The sequence below is a fragment of the Vicia villosa genome, linkage group LG1 (assembly GCF_029867415.1).
Source record: "Vicia villosa cultivar HV-30 ecotype Madison, WI linkage group LG1, Vvil1.0, whole genome shotgun sequence".
Taxonomy (NCBI): Eukaryota; Viridiplantae; Streptophyta; class Magnoliopsida; order Fabales; family Fabaceae; genus Vicia; species Vicia villosa.
In genome coordinates this window covers 205,351,220-205,371,638 of record NC_081180.1, presented here as the reverse complement: position 1 = coordinate 205,371,638, position 20,419 = coordinate 205,351,220, and the positions used below count along the sequence as shown (strand labels likewise).

Below are 20,419 nucleotides of genomic sequence, written 5' to 3'. Positions count from 1 at the left end.
GCTCCTCGGCCACCCAATCTAGGTCCACTTTAAAGTCATATTCAAACAAGGGGGTCATGGGGACATCCTCGTCGGACCCGACTTCCTCGTCAGACCCCGGGGACACCCCCTCATCGTCACCCTCTTCTATCACTGAAAGAGGTGCGCTATCAACCTCTACCACCTCGACCTCGGAGCTGCTCGCACTCGTCTTTTGTGACTCATCCCACGAGCTCGAGCTAGACCCTGAGCTTGACTCCGAGCTGGACCCTGAACCTGATTCACCTGCACGCAGAAGGAAAAAATGAATTCGACCGGTCATCAAATCCACCCTTCCACCGCGAGGCAAGTGAAAGGGTGGAACAGCGAGCAATTAAGCCACCGACCAAACCCCTTCAATGAATCGACCAAGACAGCGGCCAGGACGCTTGGGTCCACCTCGGCAAGACTCAACGGGGCCTCAATAAGGCCGGCGACGTTCTGGAACGAACCGATTGGAAACTTAAACATGCCGTCCGTTCTATGAATACGACGAGTTGAGACATGAAGAAGCCGGGCGGAAAACAAATAGCATCTAACGTTTACATTGGTTCCCCCCGGGCATCGCATGAATAACCCGAGGAAGATACCCTACTCCAGCAATATGCTGACTTAGATGGCAAAAAATGGCATAATCTCATAGCTAGACTTATCATAAAAATGCAGGAAATCATTCAAAGTCCAGTAGGAACACAGTCGTACCTGATCCAGACATGATTTTGGGAAAACTCGATTGCTGGAAGAAATTCTTGAATGAGAGGCTTGAAGATCGACCACAGACGCCGAGCACTTGAACAGAGGCGAAAAAATGCCCTAATGAGAAGCCTCGTTCCTTTTATAGGAGATTTTGCCCGGAATACGAAACGTCACGTCGGCTGACACAGATTCCCTAGGCGCCGCCTCCTACCCCTAGGCAATCATTACACTGCCACGTTAGCGCGTGCCCTCCACGCGCGACCTTCCGACTTTCTCCTCGAGGTAACGCTGCTCGGGATGGCCGGTCAGCAGAAGTAAAACTCGAAGCTCCTTCCTCGGAACTCCGACTTCGGGGGCTCCTGTTCTGGGCTGGGCCAAGATTTGGCCCACCTAGTTTCAGCCCATTAGGCTTAAAGGCCCAAACCAACCTAAGCTACTGGCAGACGATGCTTCATGCTCGTCTCGGCTTTGCCCGGCGCCACTCTCCGTCTTCTAGCTGGTGCTCGGCACAGTGCTGTCCACGAGCAGGTGGATGCTCGGCACACAGCTCCCCGCGAGCATCTAATTGCCGAGGACCCTGCTCCGCGCAGTGGTCCTTCACACCCAATCCTCCGAATACTACGGAGTCCACGTGGCCCCTATAAGACCGCGTCTCCCTTGGATTCTGGAGCGGTTAACCAGGACAGAGGGCATCACGCACCTCCGATATTTTCGCCTAGGAAACCTGGCAGTCTCCTAGTTGGGCCTGGAAATCCAGTCCACTAGCGTGATCATGGCCCAGCGCTGGGGGCTATAAATACCCTCTCTCAGTAGAGGGTCAGGTACACACTTCTTTCTAACCTTTAGCTAGTACTTGCACTCCTTTGCTCGTCTACTCACTTTGGCATCGGAGTACCTTGCAGGTACACCCCCTCCTCCTTCCTAAAAGATCTAGTCCGAGCAGCCAGCAACGATTCTTCTGATCAGGTACGATCAGTTTGGATGTATAAATGTGTAATTAATGTCACCATTTTTTGAAATGTGTGCAAATATATCTTTTATTTACATCAAAACTTTAGTAATGGAGAATTCTTTTTTTTTAGAAATGGAGAGGATCTTTACTCCTAATTTCATGCTTGATACATAGTTTAAACCATTATAGTAGATGCCTTCTCTTTTAATTCATTTTATTAACGTGTTTAGTCCTTTACTTTATATGCAATTTAATGCATATTGCGGAACAACTTAAAGAACACAATGATTAAATTAAGAAACCAATGAACTATATTACACTTTTCAACTAAGCGTGCATACTTAGAATAAAGACCCAATAATGACAACATGCAACACAAGTCTAGAAATCTACAAATGCATATAATACTAGCTGGGGAGTGACTGCGAGAATATTAAAACCAATATATTTACACAACCACAATTTTGTCTTCCTTGTCTGCCTTCTTCAAATCCTCTCGCACAACCACAATTTTGTCTTCCTTGTCTGCCTTCTTCAAATCCTCTCGCATCCTTTTATAGTATTCAGCTTTTTGTTCTGCATGAAGATCGGATACTTAGATGTCCGAATAAATAATATATTGCATGCTTTAGGAATGATAACATATTGTGAACAGATGGGGACTAGCCATGATTAGGTTGAACTCAACAATGATCACATACAACAAAAGAAGGGGTATCATACTACCATACAAAGAAATTGTATTACTCCATGTCACAGAATCTATTGGGAATTAATGGCTGTCATTTTCTTTACTTGTGCACTTAATTTAAAGTTTTAAAAAAATTTATCATTTAAATAAAATTATAAAAATAACGAAAGAAATGCCCAGATGCTTGTTACCATTACTAAAAAAGATAGAATGGGACACCATATTTCCTTTGTCCAATTTGACTTCCAAAACAAAAGACCGTAAGATTGAAGTTATAGGTTTTAAGTTTTGAATCAGCTTGAAAAAGAAAAACAATAGAAAAGGGAGAAAATTTGGAGTTTAAACGTAAAAGGATCTGATTGTAAAAATTGTTACTACCTCCGTTCCTTTTTATAAGAGACAATTCACTTTTTAGGTTCATTGAATAATCAATGTATCTAGTCTATAAATAGACCAAATACATTAGTTATTGAATGAACCTAAAAAATGAATGAATTTTCTCTTATAAAAAGGAACGGAGGTAGTATTTATGTTAAAATATGGCTTCAGTTGAACATACCTGGATCAATTAGCAATGAATCCTAGCCACTTTGTGTGCCAGCAATCCTGGCTAGTGGAGGGAGTGTGTTGCCTTCGTCATCGAATACAACCCGATTTCCAAGTGGTCTATGCACGTTAATCTTGAGCTTTTTTTTCTTTAATAAACGAGTCTGCATACGAAAGATCTAAATCAGTAAAAGAAAAAGTACAAGCTCAAGACTCTCCGCACCAAATGATTCCGACCAAGAAATATCACAAATCCTACTTAAAACAAATCAGATTGTGAATTTTTCACGAGCCATCACAAGCTTCAATTAAGAATGTCCACTTGTCTCAGTCTCAGCAATGTGAAACCAGAAGACTTGTATGCCCCAATTGAAATTATAAAAATACCAAAACAACATTGTTAGAAAAGTATTGAGACAAGAAGCAAGAAGCAAAACACTCACCTGAACAACCCAGTCAACTGCTTTATTAAAATCAAGGCCTCTTGCAGCCACATCAGTTGCGAAGAGAACTGAGTGATTCTCACAGAACGCGGAATATATTGCCATTCTTTTTTCTTGTTTCATCCTCCCATGGAAGCACTTCAACGGTACAGCTGATAAACCAGAACAGAAGTTCCACAAATGCAGACTAAGGGCCAGATTGATTGAGTACTTAATTTTTCAGCTGCAAACTGTTTTTAATTTTTCATTTTGTAAACTTCTTTGAAGAGCTATTTTTCAAAAAATGTGATTCCAATCAAGTAGAAAAATCTCCTTGACAAAGGAGAGAGAAGTGGAGTTACCTGTTTTACAACTTGATAGAAAGACAATTGTTCTGAACTGTAGATGGGTCTTTTATGAAAGTCCATAGCATATCTAACTTTTGATCCAGAGGAACAATCATCACAATTTGCTTCAAGAGAGTAGGAGTGGCAGCTCAGAAATTCTCGTTGCTATTGCTAGACCTAATCAATTGATTGAATCTGCTTTTGTGTCGCTAAGGTAAAGGAGCATGAAGTATTTAGGGTTATGTATGTGAGTCATGGCAGATGAAACGGTTGTAGAATAATGAGAAGAAACCGTTTTGAAATTTGGAAGAGGATCGGTTGAAGGAGAATGAAGAAGAAAATTGGGCAGTTATGAAATAAAGAAAACGATGCAAACAAATTGAGCTAAAAATACATAATAAAAACTAAAATAAAAAAGCTAAAATACTTATACCTAAATAACAACTTGTTTATGAATCTCTCTACCAAACCAAATAACAATCGTCAAGGTAGCACCACCAGTGAGGATGACAAGCACGGAAACCCCTAGTGTCGATAATGCAATGTGGCATGAGAGGAGTCCTAGTCGGGTCTCAATGATAAATACAAGTGAGAGGATGAAAAAAAGGTTGGCGACCCCAAAAAACCCTAGACAAACTTGTGTCGCAAATCTAAACCTGCTAATAAATGCTGGTGTAAACCTTTGAGGATTACCAAACAATGCTCTTAGAGCCGCAGTAAGACAAGCAGAAACAAAATAACAAGAAAAAGCAAATATTTCAAAAATAAAAAGAAGTCCTACAAATTTTACATTTGGATTACATTTTATATCACCTACTAAACTCCTAGTATCTCCTGAAATGAGATACATACCTAACAAAAGAGCCAAAGAAAAACAACCTATTAGGCCAAATAAAAACTGTAAGAGTTTAGGAATTGTTGTATTGGGAGTGTTTGGGGGAGGATTTGGAGGAGGATTTGAGGGAGGGTTTGAGGGGTTCATGGTGATGAATCTGCAAACAAAAGTAATATCAACATAAATAACCTATATTAACATTACATTTAATTCAATACCTACCACACACATAACCTATATATCACTACAAAAAATGCGCTGGTTTGTGGGGGTTATTTTGAGGCGATTTTGAAAAACCCCTTCAAATTAGAATAGAAAAGGACTTTTTCTATTTTATGCGATAAATATTAAACTATTTAGGGAGGGTTTAAGCTCTCGTAATTTGATGAGTCATTTACAATTTTACTTTACTTTATATTTATAAACTATATATGGAGTTACTAAAAATAAGAATTAAAAGAGTGAAGAGCCCCTTTATTCACGTGAAACCTAATTCTCAAGAGTCACGGCCGCCATTCACTGTGCTTATCTCACTATGTCATGTTCTGAGCTACTTAAATGTTGCTTCTGTTATAGAAAAACATAATAGGTGTTCTTCATTTTTTCTTGTTCTTATAGCAATGATAATATTTTCTAATCAGGATTAGCAAATATCTATTTAATACACAAATTGTCATCATCCTAAGAACATAGGCCATGGAGTGGGCTTGATTCTGCAACACTTGTCATATATGTTTTATTGGATTATTTGTATTATACTGAAATACTATCATATTTCTAAAATTTATTTGCACATACTAAGTTGATTCTTGACATATAGTTCAACTGGGTTAGAAGGATGATGCAAGACTTTTAGAGCTCCAACGTAATTCAGTAAAATCATACCTTTTGAAGGCCAATATTCTTCTTCTAGTAAGAGACTTATCTCTTTTCTAATTTTTTAAAAGCTATTCTTGTTAGACGTTATATTTAAATTGAATTTTTTTTTTTTTGATTTTTTTACAGGAAAAGTGAAGGTTCATTAATTTGGTGTTGTCACTGATTTTTTTCCGTGTGAGGCATGTTATCAAATTGACAAAAATCAAGTTTGGTAAGATTGGTTCTTTAAGTTTCTGGTTGGTCTTCTACTTACATATTTTGTATTACTATGCTCTGTTTTGGGTTTTTTTTCTCAATTTGCATATGATGTGTGTTTACTGTTTAGTATGCTACATTAAGTTTAAATTTTTTTATAATTCTATGTTACTTTATAACTTTAAGCATGTTTCTCTTTCTGATATTTTTTATTATTGTCTAAGTATGCTTAATTAGGTTCATTGACTGTGGTGAATGTACTAGTAAGTGTTAAGAGCAATCAGTCATATTATTGCTAATGCATACTATTATGGTTTTCACTTGGTCTTGTAGGTACATCCAAAGAAGATAAGATATCTTATTGGATTGTACATATTTGATGGAACTCGTGGTGATACATAAAACCAAGACACAACTAGAAAAGCCCTTAAATTTCATTATTGAAGAATGATAGCCATAGTTCTATATTTCCCTCCTTATCAAGACTTATAATGGGTAATATTTCAACCGTGTTGCTTGTTATTTTTATTCTTGAGCTATTTTGAATCTTATGTATGTAGTGCACAAATTAATGTTTTCAAAGTCTCATTATTATAGAGTCTAGTGACTTGATTAATTTGTAAGAGAAGCATTTGGAATTAAAGTTATTATTTTATAAGTGATTGTTGAATTTTTACCTTGGTGTTCAACTAGTTATCTAATAGGTGTCAGTATGAAACGAGAGGATATTTTCATCCAATGTGACTATTATCATTTAGATTGATAGAAGGGGAAACGATTACCTTCAACGCTGCCTTATCTCCTCTCTTCCCTCAAATGTACTCTTGGCACAGCAGCAACAACATCAAATAACTGCTACGGAAAGTACAATGTTAATCAACAGAAGAAAAAAAATTCAAAAGATAATAAAGTATTAAGAGTAAAAAAGAAAATAATCTAGAAATTAGGTGATGATGAGCGAGAAATGAACCTACTTCAGCAGTGTTTTCATGGGGGAAGAAATGAACCTACTTCAGCAGTGTTTTCATGGGGGAGAAATGAATTTCGAGATCGGTTTTGAGAGATAAGAAAAAGTGGGAGCAGTAGGAAGATGGAGTTAAAGATTTTGCAGTGGGTTAGGTTGGTTAAGTGTTGTAACATGTAACTTCATAAATAGATAAATGTAGGTGTGAATTCTAACATGTAACATTCTACTTATATACAAATTGGGTGCTTTTTATACACAAATTTAATAAGTATTCAACCACCTAAACGAATTTAAGATTTTATACACAAATTTAATAACTATTCAACCACCCAGATTTAATAACTTTTCAACCACCAAAACATTCTTGTAGCTTACATCACATTTATTGCCGAATCCCTCAGCGTGTGTCAGTAAAAAAAGTCTGTGTTGCCATGTTCTTACATCACATTCATAAATAATATCTCAAGAGTTTACTGTCTTAGGATTAAAGGAGGGGCAATATCTCTCAGCCAAATTTATAAATTTGAATTACATCATGTAAAATAATATATCTAGAAATAAGTGTTAACAGTATATTTTGATTGTCCAACGTTTGATTAAAATATATATTTCTAAAGCTTTCTAACCTATATAAATGTAGCTCAATTCATAACTTGTAAAAACTACATCAAAATGCAATTTTTTTTTAATATTGATTATGTTTTCATATTGATATTACAAGACTTTTTTAATGTTACATTTATAGACCTAAAAGATATCCGGCAACCTCTCGCTATCGATCTGGTAAGGCGCGGTGGGGCCTGTTTACAGAGATTTCTTAAACTCTTCGTCTTCGGTTTAAACTCCTGTTCTTAGGAACAGGGACCTTGTCGAGGGGTTTTATCTGGGATTTCTGTTAGGGTTTACCATTGGCCTTAGTCAGGTGGGTAGCCATGTCCGGTGACGCTGTCGGCACGGAAGGGGTTTGGAATTCTGTGACGAAGAAACATTTCAAAGCTTGGATCCCTAAATGGGATGTGTTCTCGGTGGGTAAGATGAAGGCGATGAAGAGGTTAGAATCGATCTATGTTTCACATTTTCCTGACAGATGTGAGGCGAAGGATTTATTTCAGGTGTTTGGGTGTATTGGGGAAATCTTTGAGGTTGCAATTTCGCCCAGGAGGAACAAGGTGGGAAAACGCTTCGGCTTCGCGAGATTTGTCGATGTTACAGATGCTCGCTTATTGGCGGTGAAGGTTGATAACGTGTCTTTCGATGGTGTCAAGATACATGCTAACGTCCCCAGATTCTCGAGAAAAGTTGCTGAGGGATTTCCTCGCCGAGTGTTGAAGAAGGACGATGTTCTTCCTAGCTTCAATGGAGGGAGGTTTTTTGAAGGTCAGGGAGCGAATTCCGTGATTGATGCGTCAAGGAGAAATCCGCGTTCTTTTGTCGATGTGGTGGCTGACAGGTTTGAGGGTGGGGATAAGATAGTGAATAAGAAACCTCTTTTGGCTTATTCTTCGTTGGTGGAAGATAGAATTAGATTATCAAAAGCTTTGGTCGGGACGCTTCGGATTCCTGGGTCGGGATTGGGGATTCAATCACAGATGGAGAGAGCGGGATTCTTTGCTATTAAAGTGATTCCTCTTGGTGCAACCAAGTGTCTTTTGGAGGAGATTGAGGAAGGTTCTTTGGCTGATTTTACGAAGGAAGGTGAGGTATGGTGGCAGGATTGGTTCACCGAGATTTCTGAATGGAAGCATGATTTGGTTGACCCATACAGAACTGTGTGGCTTCGTTTTTGGGGCATTCCGGCTGTGGCCTGGAATTCTGCTTTCTTCCAGACTTTAGCAAAGGAATGGGGCTCTTTGGTTTGTGTGGATGCGAGTACTACAGATCGTATTACAATGGAGATGGCTAGAATCCAATTGATAGTGGAGATGAATGTGGTTTTTCCGGACTCAGTGGATGTTTCAATTGACGGCAAGATTTTCCGTTTGGCAATTCAACATGAATCGACACAATCCAGATCAGGGTCAGGTAACATCAAATCTTCTGCTTGTAATTCAGCTTCTTCTGACTCAATTAGTTTTGGAGGTGTCTGGTCCGAAGAATACATTGAGGTTGAGGATGAATCGGTAGATAGTATTGAAGCCTTTTCGAGTGTTCTAAAGGTTGTGAATCCGGTATCGCGGATATCGGATAGTGCTGTTAGTAAGGATGGTTATTCTGGTGCTTTAGCTAATAATGTTTTAGTGGGTGATTCGAATATCTCTGTTGTTCCGAATTCCAATATTGATGCTCCTAATGGATGTTTTGATGAGGCGGTCCGTTCAGTAGGTCATGTAGGTTGTGACGACGAGGTCGATTCTCTAGTGGGTAATGGTCTGGTTTTGAATAAGAAGAAGGACGGTTTGGGAGCGTCTTCTTCTACTGTAGGGGAGGAGGTGGCTCGAACTGTTACTGGACAGGTTCATTCTGCTGCGGCTGCTGTTACTAATAGCAGTTTGGCTCTGGAAAAGGTTAGGGATGAAAGGGAGATGGGGTTTCCGGATGGAGTGAAGGCCGATGCGGTGGCTGTATCGCGGCGGATTGTGGACCCAAAGCCTGTTTCTTTAGCAACTGAGTGTGTGCCTAAGAAGAAAATTTTGTGCCCCAAAAGTGTAAAATTTAGGAACCTTATGGAGTTAGGGGCTGGGAGCTGTTTGAAGAGAAAGAAAATTATTAAAAACAGGACCAAGAAAAAAATTAGTGATGGGTATTCAAAGAAGGTTAAGGGAGGTGTTCCTTCAGGCTCGTTACAGGGACCTTTTTTTGATCCAGTTTCAACTCACAGTGGCGGAGAAAGTATTTGTTATGAGAATCTTTCAGAGAATGTTTTGATTGGCATTAATAATCCAAAATAGTGGGGTTTTGTTAACAAAGACGTGGAGGGTAAAATGAAGTCGGCATGCGAAGAGTTGGGTCTGAGTAACTTGAAAGATCGATTCACCAATTTTGATAAAAAGGGGAGATCGGATATAGAGGAGCATTTGATAATTGTCCCAAGGAAGAAGCTTTCAACGCCGTCTTTATGATAATTGGAACTTTTAATATTAGGGGGGGAGGGAATGCCCTTAAGAGGAGAAGGATCAATTCTATTATTAAAAAGGGGGATGCGGATATTTTTATGATACAAGAAACAAAAATTACAAAGATGGAGGATTTTATTGCGTGGGGTTTGTGGAGTAATTTGGAAGTGGGGTATTCCTTTTCGAACTCGATTGGTAGATCGGGAGGAATTCTAACTCTTTGGAGGAAGGATAGGATGGAAGTTCTTAATAGTTTTAAAGGAGAGGGTTACTTAGGGATAAAGGTGAAGTGGAAGGATAATTTTTATTATGTTGTGAATATTTATTCTTCTTGTGTTCTTCTAAAGAAGAAGGAATTATGGGACAATTTGTTAAAGTTGAAAAGCTCTTTTTCGGATGGGGAATGGATCTTTGGAGGGGATTTTAATGCGTCTAAAAACGTTCATGAAAGGAAAGGAAGATCGTTGAGGGATATGGAGTCGGGTTCGGAGCTCTTTGCAAAGTTTATTGATAATAGTGGGTTAGTGGATGTTCCTAGCAAAGGAAAAAAATTTACTTGGTATAGTGGTGATGGTAGATCCATGAGTCGGATTGATCGTTTCCTTGTGTCGAACAATGTTATTAATGATTGGGGAGTTGTTGGTCAATTAGTCGGGGATCGTGATATTTCGGACCATTGCCCGGTGTGGCTTGTGGTGGATAAGCTTAATTGGGGACCTAAACCGTTTAAATTCAACAATGAATGATTTACTTTTAGTTCTTTTCTTCCTTTTGTTGAAAAGGAATGGAAGGATATGGTGGTGGAAGGAAGAGGTGATTATGTGCTCAAAGAAAAACTTTCCCGGATTAAACATAGATTGAGATGGTGGAACAAGACGGTTTTTGGTAGAATTGATTTGGAGGTGGAAGAAGGTGTGAGAGATATCAATGAGGGGGATTCTAGGTTGGAGGACTCGACGGGGGATTTGATTGGAGAGTCTCTTTTAGGTAGGCAAGAGGCCAATAAGAGATTTTGGTTGAACTTAAGGATAAAAGAGAATATGTTAGTTCAAAAATCTAGAATCAAATGGTTAAATGAAGGTGACTCGAATAGTGCGTTTTTTCACAAAGTTGTGAAAGAAAGAAGAAGATTTAATCATTTAGGTCCCATTGTTACTCAAGGAGGTATGGTGGACAAGGTTGAGGACGTTAGGGAGGAAGTTTGGAAGCATTTCTCTAATAAATATTTGGAAGAAGATTCGGATAGAATCCTTTTGGATGGAATTCCCTTTAATTGCATTAGTTCTAATGATGCGACGTTTCTTGAAAGGCCTTTTCAAGAGGAGGAAATTAAAGAAGCCATAGATAGTTGTGGTGTTTCTAAGAGTCCGGGTCCGGATGGTTTCTCCTTTATGTTTATAAAGAAGTGTTGGAGTTTCATCAAGGAGGACTTTTTTAACTTTCTTAATTACTTTCATTCCGGTGGTTTCATCTCTAAGGCGGTTACTTCCTCTTTTTTGTCTTTGGTTCCCAAGTCTTATAGTCCTATCTCGTTGGATGATTATAGGCCCATATGTTTAGTGGGATGTATGTACAAGGTGGTTTCAAAGATCTTGGCGGGGAGATTGAAGAGGGTTCTTCATTCTATTATTTCATCTTGTCAAAGTGCTTTTGTTCCGAATAGACATCTCCTCGATGGGGTTTTGATTGCTAACGAGGTAGTGGATTTTGCGAAGAAAGAAGGTAGAGGGTGCCTTTTATTTAAGGTAGATTTCGAGAAGGCTTATGATAAAGTCTCTTGGAATTTCCTTAGATATATGTTAAGAAGAATGGGGTTCGGAGAGAGGTGGAGGAAATGGATGGAGAGGTTGGTTTTTCATAGTAATATGTCTGTTTTAGTTAATGGGTGTCCGACAAAGGAGTTTTGTGTTGAGAAAGGTTTAAGGCAAGGTGATCCGTTATCGCCTTTCCTTTTTGTGCTCATAGTCGAAGGCCTTACGGGTCTTGTTCGGAAGTCGATAAACAATGGTGTTTTTAAAGGAGTGGATTTTAATGACAACGTGGCGGTGGATATACTTCAATTTGCGGATGATACTTTATTGATAGGGGAGGGAAGTTGGAAGCAAGTGTGGGCTATTAAAGTGGTTTTGAAGGCTTTCGAGATGGTTTCGGGTCTTGGGATCAATTACCATAAAAGTAAGTTGATTGGTTTAAATGTATCTAGAAACTTTCTTGAGGCCGCCGCTTATGTGCTTTCTTGTAAAGTGGAGGATAGTTCTTTTCTTTTCCTTGGGATTAATATTGGGAGCAATCCGAGGAAATACACTTCTTGGTTGCCTCTTTTATCGAAGATGAAGAAGCGCCTTGCGGGTTGGAAGAACCGTTTCCTTAGTTTGGGAGGAAGATTAACCCTTTTGAGATCTATTCTTGGTTCGCTTGCCATATTCACGATGTCTTTCTATAAGATGCCCCTAAAAGTGGTGAAGGAGATTTCAAAATTGCAAAGTAATTTTCTTTGGGGAGGGGTGGTGGAGGATAATAAAAGACATATTCATTGGGTTAGTTGGAAGAATGTTTGCCTCCCGCTTGAATACGGAGGTCTCTGAATAAAAAATGTCGCGGATTTTAATATGGCCCTTCTTAACAAATGGAGGTGGAGAATTATTAAGGGAGAGAACTCGCTTTGGTATAACTTGTTGAAAGCCCGGTATGGTGACATCACCATGAAAAGCTATTGTGGAGGTATGTCTTCTCTTTCTTCTCATAACTCTTCTTTCTATTCTTCTTCTACTCCTTCTTTTTCTTGGTGGTGGAAAGATTTACTTTCGCTTGGTAGCATTGAGGGGGAGGATCCTTTTTCCGGTAATTGTGGTTTTAAATTGGGTAATGGGTATGCTACCCCTTTTTGGGAGGCAAAGTGGAGGAATAACTTGAGTTTGAAAGAGGAGTTTCCGGTGTTATTTTCTCTTTCGGCTTTGAAAAAAGTATCGGTGGCGAGTATGGGAGGGTGGAACAACGGCATTTGGGAATGGGGAAATTGTGGCATTTTGGAATCTCAAATTAATTGTGTTTCCTTGAATTTGATTTGGGTCTCTTTTCGAAATTCTCTTGTGGGATGGAGGCCGGCTTGTATAGGGAGGGATGAGGTTTTTTGGAAGGGTTCGGGTGATAGCTTTTTCTCCGTAGCGTCTTGTTATAGACTTTTTGTTAGTAAGCGGATTCCGTGGGCCTTTTGAGAAGTTCAATGAGGTTTTGTCTTTAATTTGGAAGTTGGATGTCCCTTACAAAATCAAAGCTTTTGGTTGGAGGTTTTTTGTAAATAGGCTTCCTTTTAAGGATTTACTCTTGGTTAGAGGTATAGTTTTAACTCCGGATAATTTAAAGTGTGTTTTTTGTGGGATTAATCCGGAAAACCGGGAACACTCTTTTATGGTTTGTAAAGGTGTGGAGGTGGTGTGGAGGGAAATTTCATCTTGGATTGGGAAGCCTTGGAGGGCGATGGAAGAAGAGTGCAAAACGTGTTTTATGGATTGGTATTCTTTTTGTAAAAAGAACAAGGTGAAGAAGGGTAAATTAGGTGTGGTGTGGCTCGCTACTATGTGAATTCTTTGGCTTAGTAGGAATGAGATTTGTTTTCGAAATGAAAGTTGGGATGTGAATAATACATTGTGGAAGATTAAATCATTGGTTTGGAAATGTTCTTTTATTGGAGATATTACTCATCCCATTTGTAGTTTTTACGAGTTTAACAAGGATCCGTTGTTATTCCTATCGTAATTCTAAATTGGTTTGTAATTTCTTTTTGCGGGTTTTACTCGTTTGTGTAATTGGATATTGAGAACATTTAGTTCTCCATTATTAATGAATCTTGCTTACACAAAAAAAAAAAACAAGACTTTTTTAATATGCGTTGATATGTCAATTTAGTGTACGGTTTAATTGGTGGTGAAATGGGTAGAATCAAGGTCTTCAGTGTGCATTATGATTTTTAAAATTTGTCTTTTAATTCAAACATACTCTTAATTTTGTCTAATTAATTTTTAAGATATAACCAATTAATTTTGTCTAATTAATTTTTAAGATATAACCAATTTTATACTTTAAATCCAATAAAAGTTTAATATTTTGACGTATCACGCGGTTTTGTAAGTGTATTTTGAAATTGATGGTATGAATTGAATTTCTCATGTTAATGTAAAATTGATATATATATATATATATATATATATATATATATATATATATATATATATATATATATATATATATATATATATATATATATATATATATATATATATATATATATATATATATATATATATATATATATATATATATATATATATATATATGTGTGTGTGTGTGTGTTTTTTTTTTTTTTTAATAGTTGCATTGATATTGGCTGTGCTTTAGTAATTTAACCACCATAATATTCTCTGCAATTTTTTTTTTTTTTTTTGATCACTTTTTCTGCAATCTTTTAAAGAACGCAAAAAACAAATATGAATTGCAAAGTAAACAATAAATTTTGTGAGCCATTTTTATAAACCATTTTTTCTCGAGCCTAATTTGTTTGTACAAGGTGTTTTGAGCACACACCATGATTTGTGTTTGGCTCGAGTGATGTTGATTGCTGCTAACAACATCCATGTAGCTTATTTAATATATTGTCGAAATTCCACTAAGAGTGAGGATGTTATCCTCCTGTTCTTTCTTTTCTTTGTAGTATATCCTCATTTCTCCTTCACACAACCCTCTCCTCTTCCATCTTATGATGAAACTCATTTCAGAGACCTGTCTCATGTGCCAGCTACTACTTTATACTACCACTATTATCTTTTGGCTGAGTTTTAATTATTTAATACAATTTGTGCATATATTTGATCCAAAAGCATGCTACATGAACTGTTGTGAAAAAAGTTTCCCTGGTGCCATCATGCTTTCTTACCACCATCATGCTTTCTTACCATTGATGTTAACATTTCGACTGCTCAATGATGTTGGCATTGTTACATAGTAAAATATACATTTCTTCTAGCCTAATGCAATATTGATTCACGGGATTCACTCCTCTTTTACGAGAAAGTGTTCAGACATCCTGTTCAATGTTTTACTTTTCTAATGCAAGCACTAGAAAATCTTTATACCTTGCTGTCATAAATCTCACTGATCAGTTTTTGTTGTACATCTTTTTGCAGCCTGCACAGTAGTAGGTTGCTTAATTCATGTCAACTGTCATTTACTTGGGTTATTTGACTTTTTGCCTATTTAAAATTTACATTTGGTACAGTTAGATTCAAAAGAAACTATACAAACTTAAACTGTGAACTACAAAAAAGTTAGTTACTATAATATTTGTTTTATGTTTTAAATTTTTTTTTTTTATATTTGAATTAAAAATATTTGTCCATGCTACATTACTTGTGGATAACCCCTGGAATCAAACCAGACGAAGATACCTTTACTGCAATACTTTGAGCTTGAAATCATTCAGGTTTAGTTGAAGATGTTACCCGTATTTTTGATATCATGGTGAAAGTTTATGGATTTGTGCCAAAGTGTGGATTATTTTTCTAGCATAGTTGATATGTTGGATCGTCGTGGTTACCTTGATGAGGCAGAAAGAATAATGGTAGATGGATATTTTAAAGCACACTCCAATATGTGAAGTTCATGGTAATTTAATATTTGGAAGAAAGGTTACTAGACTGATCTCTTAGAAAGAGAACATAACAACATGTCAGTTTATGTGCTTTTATCAAATATGTGTGCATAAGTAGGTCAGTGGGAAGAAGCAACTAAACTTAAAACAAATTCTTTGCCTTGTCCATGTTGTGAGTAAGCAGATATGAGGTTGTTCACTTTGATAAGTTTTAGTTTCTATTATAAATATCCGCATTGATCAAACTAAGACAAATGGTGTGAAACTTCATTGTTCTTTTTGCAAATGTAAATAAATGCATACGATACGAAGCCACACAATATGATTTATAAGTTGTTACAATGATAATCCTATAGCCACATCACCATCCATGCTTTTCAGCCACAAATTAGTTGGAGAACATTAACAGGATTACAAATAAAGCACAAAGCAACGTTGTCATTTTGAAATTGAAATCCTGATATGCAGCAACGTGTTTATTAGATGAATTAATACATTTTCTATGTTAGTATTTTATCATATATTTATAGATTTTCTATCTTTTTTATTGGTAAACAAATTCTTCCAAGTAAGGGTGGAAATAGGCTAGGCTAGGCTAGGCTTTAGAAGGCCTGGGCCTGGCCTACGATAAACTTTAAAGGCCTAAGCCTGGCCTAAGGCCTATCATAGGCTCAGTATTTTGGCCTGGCCTGGCCTTTTTAAAAGCCTGGCCTGGCCTGAAAGCCTATTTAAAAAGTCTGTATCTCATTAAAGTTTTCAATTAATCTATATAACTTAAGAAGTCTTGTAGGTCGGCCTATTTATACATATATAAGTGAACCTATTCAGCATTTATTTTATATATATATATATATATATATATATATATATATATATATATATATATATATATGATAGTCTATTCAGTTTTTTTCTAATATATATGCATACATGAACCAATTTATTTAGCATATCTTTAATATATATGAAAATATAGGCCGGCCTATAAGGCTTCATAGGCTTTTTTAATAGCCTAAGCCTGGCCTATTTAATAAAATAGGCTTTTAAAAAAGCCTAAGCCTGGTCTCTTTATTAAATAGGCCTGGCCTGGCCTAGGCCTATGTAGGCTGGGCCGTAGGCCCCTGTAGGCCGGCCTGGCCTATTCCCACCCCTACTTCCAAGTCAATGTTCTCTCTCTTAATAAAAGTACATAGTTATTACTTTAATGGGAATTGTCATGTTGAAAATTTTATGATGCTGAAACTAATTTTAGCTTATATAATGTTGAAAATTCTTCCAAGTCAATATTGTCTCTCTGTATAATTTTATGATGCTGAAACTAATTTTTGCTTAGTACATAGTTAGTACAAATTCTTAGAAAAAACAAAATTTATACCAATTCTATTAATGTTTTTACAGTCATTTTACTTTTGGTGCATATATCAGTGAAGAATATTATTATAATGGGTCAATAAAAAGAGGTCAATAAATTGCTTTAGAGAAAAGAAACACCGCAACACATTTTAAACAATTTTAATAATGTATATAAAATTTTGATATTTTCTTGGTGTAATTTGTACCTACTATTATAATCTGATCCTTCTACCCTAAATAAATTTTCATTAACTTTTATTACATTTCAAATAAAAATAAATTATTTAGGATATACAAATGCTTTTACCCGTGCGGACGCACGGGTCTTCTACTAGTTTTTATTAACAAAAACTATACCTGCAACAGCCTCAACATTAACAACAGCTTCAACATCAGCAGCAGCCCCATCATTAGGTTTACAGTTTACTATGTTCCTGCAAGACAGCCACAGGCCTACTAACACATTAACCTGCTGCAGCCAGATACCATACAACATATACACCACCAGCCTGCATTACACCAATAACAACATCAAAAAACCATTCATAACATCTCAAATCCATGACAATTCTACAAGCATTTCTAACTTTGCTAACCTATCACAGACTTTATAACATCCCTAACACAATTAACCAAACTCCAACCCTGTATTTCCATCCAGAAAAACCCAATGAAACAGTTTCAAACCAACACTGCATTCAAGGCCAAACCAAAAAGCCAATTACTCCATTCTTTCAAGCTCACCTGCTCCAACAGCTTATCAAAAACTAATTGCCAAGACAGAATTTCTACCCTAACAATTCATAACATACAAGCCATTCATCATATTCTGATATAAAATAATGCAACACTTAAAAAGACGTCGGTTCAGAATTGAGATGACGGGATAGTTGTAACAAAAAATCTGAAAAGGAAAAAAGAATCTCATTCACCTCGTGACAGTTTCAGTCTCGGACTTTAATCTGCAGTTTCACTTCCAACTCCGAGCAACCGTCGTCACCAAGAAAGCTACAGCCCTGCACATTTGTTAATGGATCAGATTCGGTTCACATTGAAACCATCAGTCACACATTCAGTTCATAAGCTTGTGGTACTTGCAGCAATACAGTGGCCAAACTCAGGCTTCATTCATAAAATATAGACGACATACAACATTCAAAGGGCATCATCAATAAATCATCAGTACCAAAATTTCTACTCTAACTTTTCACATATCCAAACACCAAAACAGATGAATCGATCAAAGAGCATTACTAAAAGGGAACCATGTAAATCAGTTCAGTAGTTCATGATTTCTAATTAACCATCAGCAAATTCTCGCGGCTCCGCATGACATATAACTAACCTACTGACTTTTAACAAAAAACAGAGTTCACCTATAACAGAAAAACCAATCTCCTAACATATAACTACCCTAACTGACTTCAACCAACATGTAACAGAAATAACCAATTCCTAACCAAATTTTCCAACTCACAACTCAAGCTCTAACCAACTCAATCTTCACCCTCCAATCTCATAACTTCCTCCCTCAATCTAACAGCTCTCAGTTCTCTTCTCTAACTGCCACTCTTCAATCTCCTCAACCTATATAATCGAGCTTCACTATGAACCACTCTCCTCTCTACATACGCCATTTTCTCCACTCATTCACCACCACCTTCAGATTCTCCCTCATATTCATCTCCCTCTCTACAACTTCAATCTCTCTCCCCTGTCTTCGCCACACAAAGCTCACCACTAGGGTTGCTTAGAGCTTGCCTTGAGCTCTGAACCAACCTGAGCTCAGCCGCCACTCCCTTCCATAACTTCTTCATACACTCTCAATCTCACGCAACACAACAACACACACAGAAGAACACAGAAAGTCGAAAGTGGAAGGAGAAGGTGAAAGAAGTAGAGTTACTCAAGCAAAAAGGGGCAATCAAGAAAATAAGACTATTGGAAGCTAACTATTACCTCATCTCTGACTTTATCTTCTACGTGCATCTTCGACATCAACAACGTCCGGAACGAACCTCGGTTCCGTTGGTAGGTAGCTCTAATTCCTTGCTTATCGTTGAATCTTCTCGCCATGACATTTTGCTTGTGGTGCGGATGCGTTATCCTTTGTCAATCGCGTGATTACGTGCCGGAACACCGTTTAATCAAAGTTTTGAAGAACTAGGTTTTCTTTACGTTACGCAAAATCTAAACATTCAGTTGGCTTTATCAAGAAATCTATGGCAGATTTGAGGTTGGGTTCGCGTTTGAGGATTGGTGATTCAAGGCGATGTAAGGGCGGCGTTCGCGGCGGAATCGCCGGTGTGGAAGAGAGAGACGGGTGGGAGAAGAGAGTCTGAAGAGAAAGTTGAATCGTCACACTCAATAACCCTAATCTCATATACATGAAACGCATCGTTCTTTGTTTTGTTCATTTAATTTAATTTTCTTTTTTTTTATTATTTGAAAATGAAATCAACAAAATCTGAATGAAAATTACACCTAGTACTGTTATCATTATCCTCTACTCCTACAATTTTTTAAAATATTTCAATTTTATCCTTTTAATTTATAAAATATTTTATTATTTAATATTTACCATTTCACACCCTATAACTTGCAGTCAAGTTATCCGAATTGTAATTTTTCTTCACCGGATAACTTGCAGTCAAGTTATCCGATTTGTAATATTATTAATAACGATTTTATTTACTTTTGGCCACGGTTTTTAGTTGTTGCCTAAACTTTTTTATTTTTTATATTATTTACTTTTGGCCACGGTTGTTGTTTGTTGCCTAAACTTTTTATTTTTTTTTTAATTTTCGGGTTAGTTAAAAAGTATGCACGATCATCATTTTTAAATGGTTTTAGATTTTTTTTCTTACAACCCTTTTATGTTTCCATCATATTTTGACTTCATCAAGATTAAATGTAGTGTCTGCAACGCCCCAAACTACTTTCAGGATTACTGACTAACCCCACAAACCAACACGAGGTTTTTCATCTTATGTTTCCATCATGTTTTCCATCAGGAGGCCACATGGCTTTCATCCAACGGCCCAGGGGAGATTAACATAGTTTTCTTTCTAAAATCCATTTCATTTTTGTTTTTCCATTCTCTCTTTACGCCTCTCCCTTCTCTCTACTCTCTCAACCTCTTCTGAGACCAAACGCAGAAACAACCATAAGCTCCACCGTAAACCACCGCCCCCTCCAGATTTCCGGTTGAATATCAACTGGAATCTTCAAATACTCAAACGTTCGAACCCAGAAAAACCCAGGATGATGAAGATCTTCATGATCTTCATCCCTCCCAAACCCCATATTCATTTTTAAACCCAGAAAAACCCAAAAAACACGAGATTCAAAAACCCTAACCCCAAATCAAACGAATCCTAACCCTAGATTAAGAAGAAAACACAATCAAACATGCATGCAGATAAATAGAGGCTAAGAAGTTTTCGGTTACCTCTCCCCAGAAATTCTTTTCGATTTTCCTCTCCGAGTTTCCGATCTGATCCTTCTTTCATTTTGTTGCAGGTGTTAACGGCAGCGCACAACTTTTGATCTTCTCTGACTCTACTTCCTTTCTTTTCTGTTTCATCTCCCTTTTTCTGTTAGAGTTAGGTTTTGATTTATAGTATTTTTTAGGTTAAACGAATTAGGAAATCGATTTTAAGAGCTTTGATTCAGATTAATTTTGATTTGTTTTAGTTTTTAGGAAGATTTGATTTGTATTTTTTTGTTTTGATTCGGATTTAATGCTTAGAGTTAAATTTCTTTGATTTGATTCTTGTTTGTAATTGATTCTGTAATAAGTTTGTTATTTGAATGAAGAT

General features: G+C 37.0%; 1 protein-coding gene and 2 long non-coding RNA genes across 4 annotated transcripts; 1 reads left to right on the top strand and 2 right to left on the bottom strand.

Moving 5' to 3' along the window:
• Positions 1-1,978: 1,978 nt before the first annotated feature.
• Positions 1,979-6,974, bottom strand: LOC131621955 (DEAD-box ATP-dependent RNA helicase 32-like). 2 transcript variants are annotated; one of them, XR_009289711.1, is made up of 5 exons: positions 6,364-6,974; positions 3,688-4,664; positions 3,347-3,576; positions 2,917-3,067; positions 1,979-2,242 (listed from the first exon to the last, which is right to left on the bottom strand). XR_009289711.1 is itself a non-coding variant. In XM_058893022.1 (2 exons), the coding sequence occupies exons 1-2, from the start codon at positions 3,467-3,469 to the stop codon at positions 2,939-2,941; spliced, it is 252 nt and encodes an 83-aa protein (XP_058749005.1). In that variant the 5' UTR covers positions 3,470-3,674; the 3' UTR covers positions 2,917-2,938. The 2 variants fall into 2 exon arrangements, 1 of the variants encoding a protein (XP_058749005.1); XM_058893022.1 differs by lacking the exons at positions 1,979-2,242; positions 3,688-4,664; positions 6,364-6,974 and having other exon boundaries at positions 3,347-3,674.
• LOC131621964 (uncharacterized) lies at positions 5,028-6,160 on the top strand. Its single transcript, XR_009289720.1, has 3 exons — positions 5,028-5,419; positions 5,513-5,597; positions 5,915-6,160. It is a non-coding gene; the product is annotated as an uncharacterized LOC131621964 (long non-coding RNA).
• Positions 6,975-16,832: 9,858 nt separating the features above from the next.
• On the bottom strand, positions 16,833-18,992 carry LOC131644821 (uncharacterized). Its single transcript, XR_009296691.1, has 3 exons — positions 18,558-18,992; positions 17,531-17,614; positions 16,833-17,107 (listed from the first exon to the last, which is right to left on the bottom strand). It is a non-coding gene; the product is annotated as an uncharacterized LOC131644821 (long non-coding RNA).
• Positions 18,993-20,419: the final 1,427 nt, after the last annotated feature.

Coding starts and splice junctions, on each gene's coding strand:
- LOC131621955 (XM_058893022.1), bottom strand. CDS start 3,469: ATGAAACAAGAAAAAAGAATGGCAATATATTCCGCGTTCTGTGAGAAT. Junction 3,068..3,346: donor CAGTTGACTGGGTTGTTCAG/GTGAGTGTTTTG, acceptor TTTCGTATGCAG/ACTCGTTTATTAAAGAAAAA.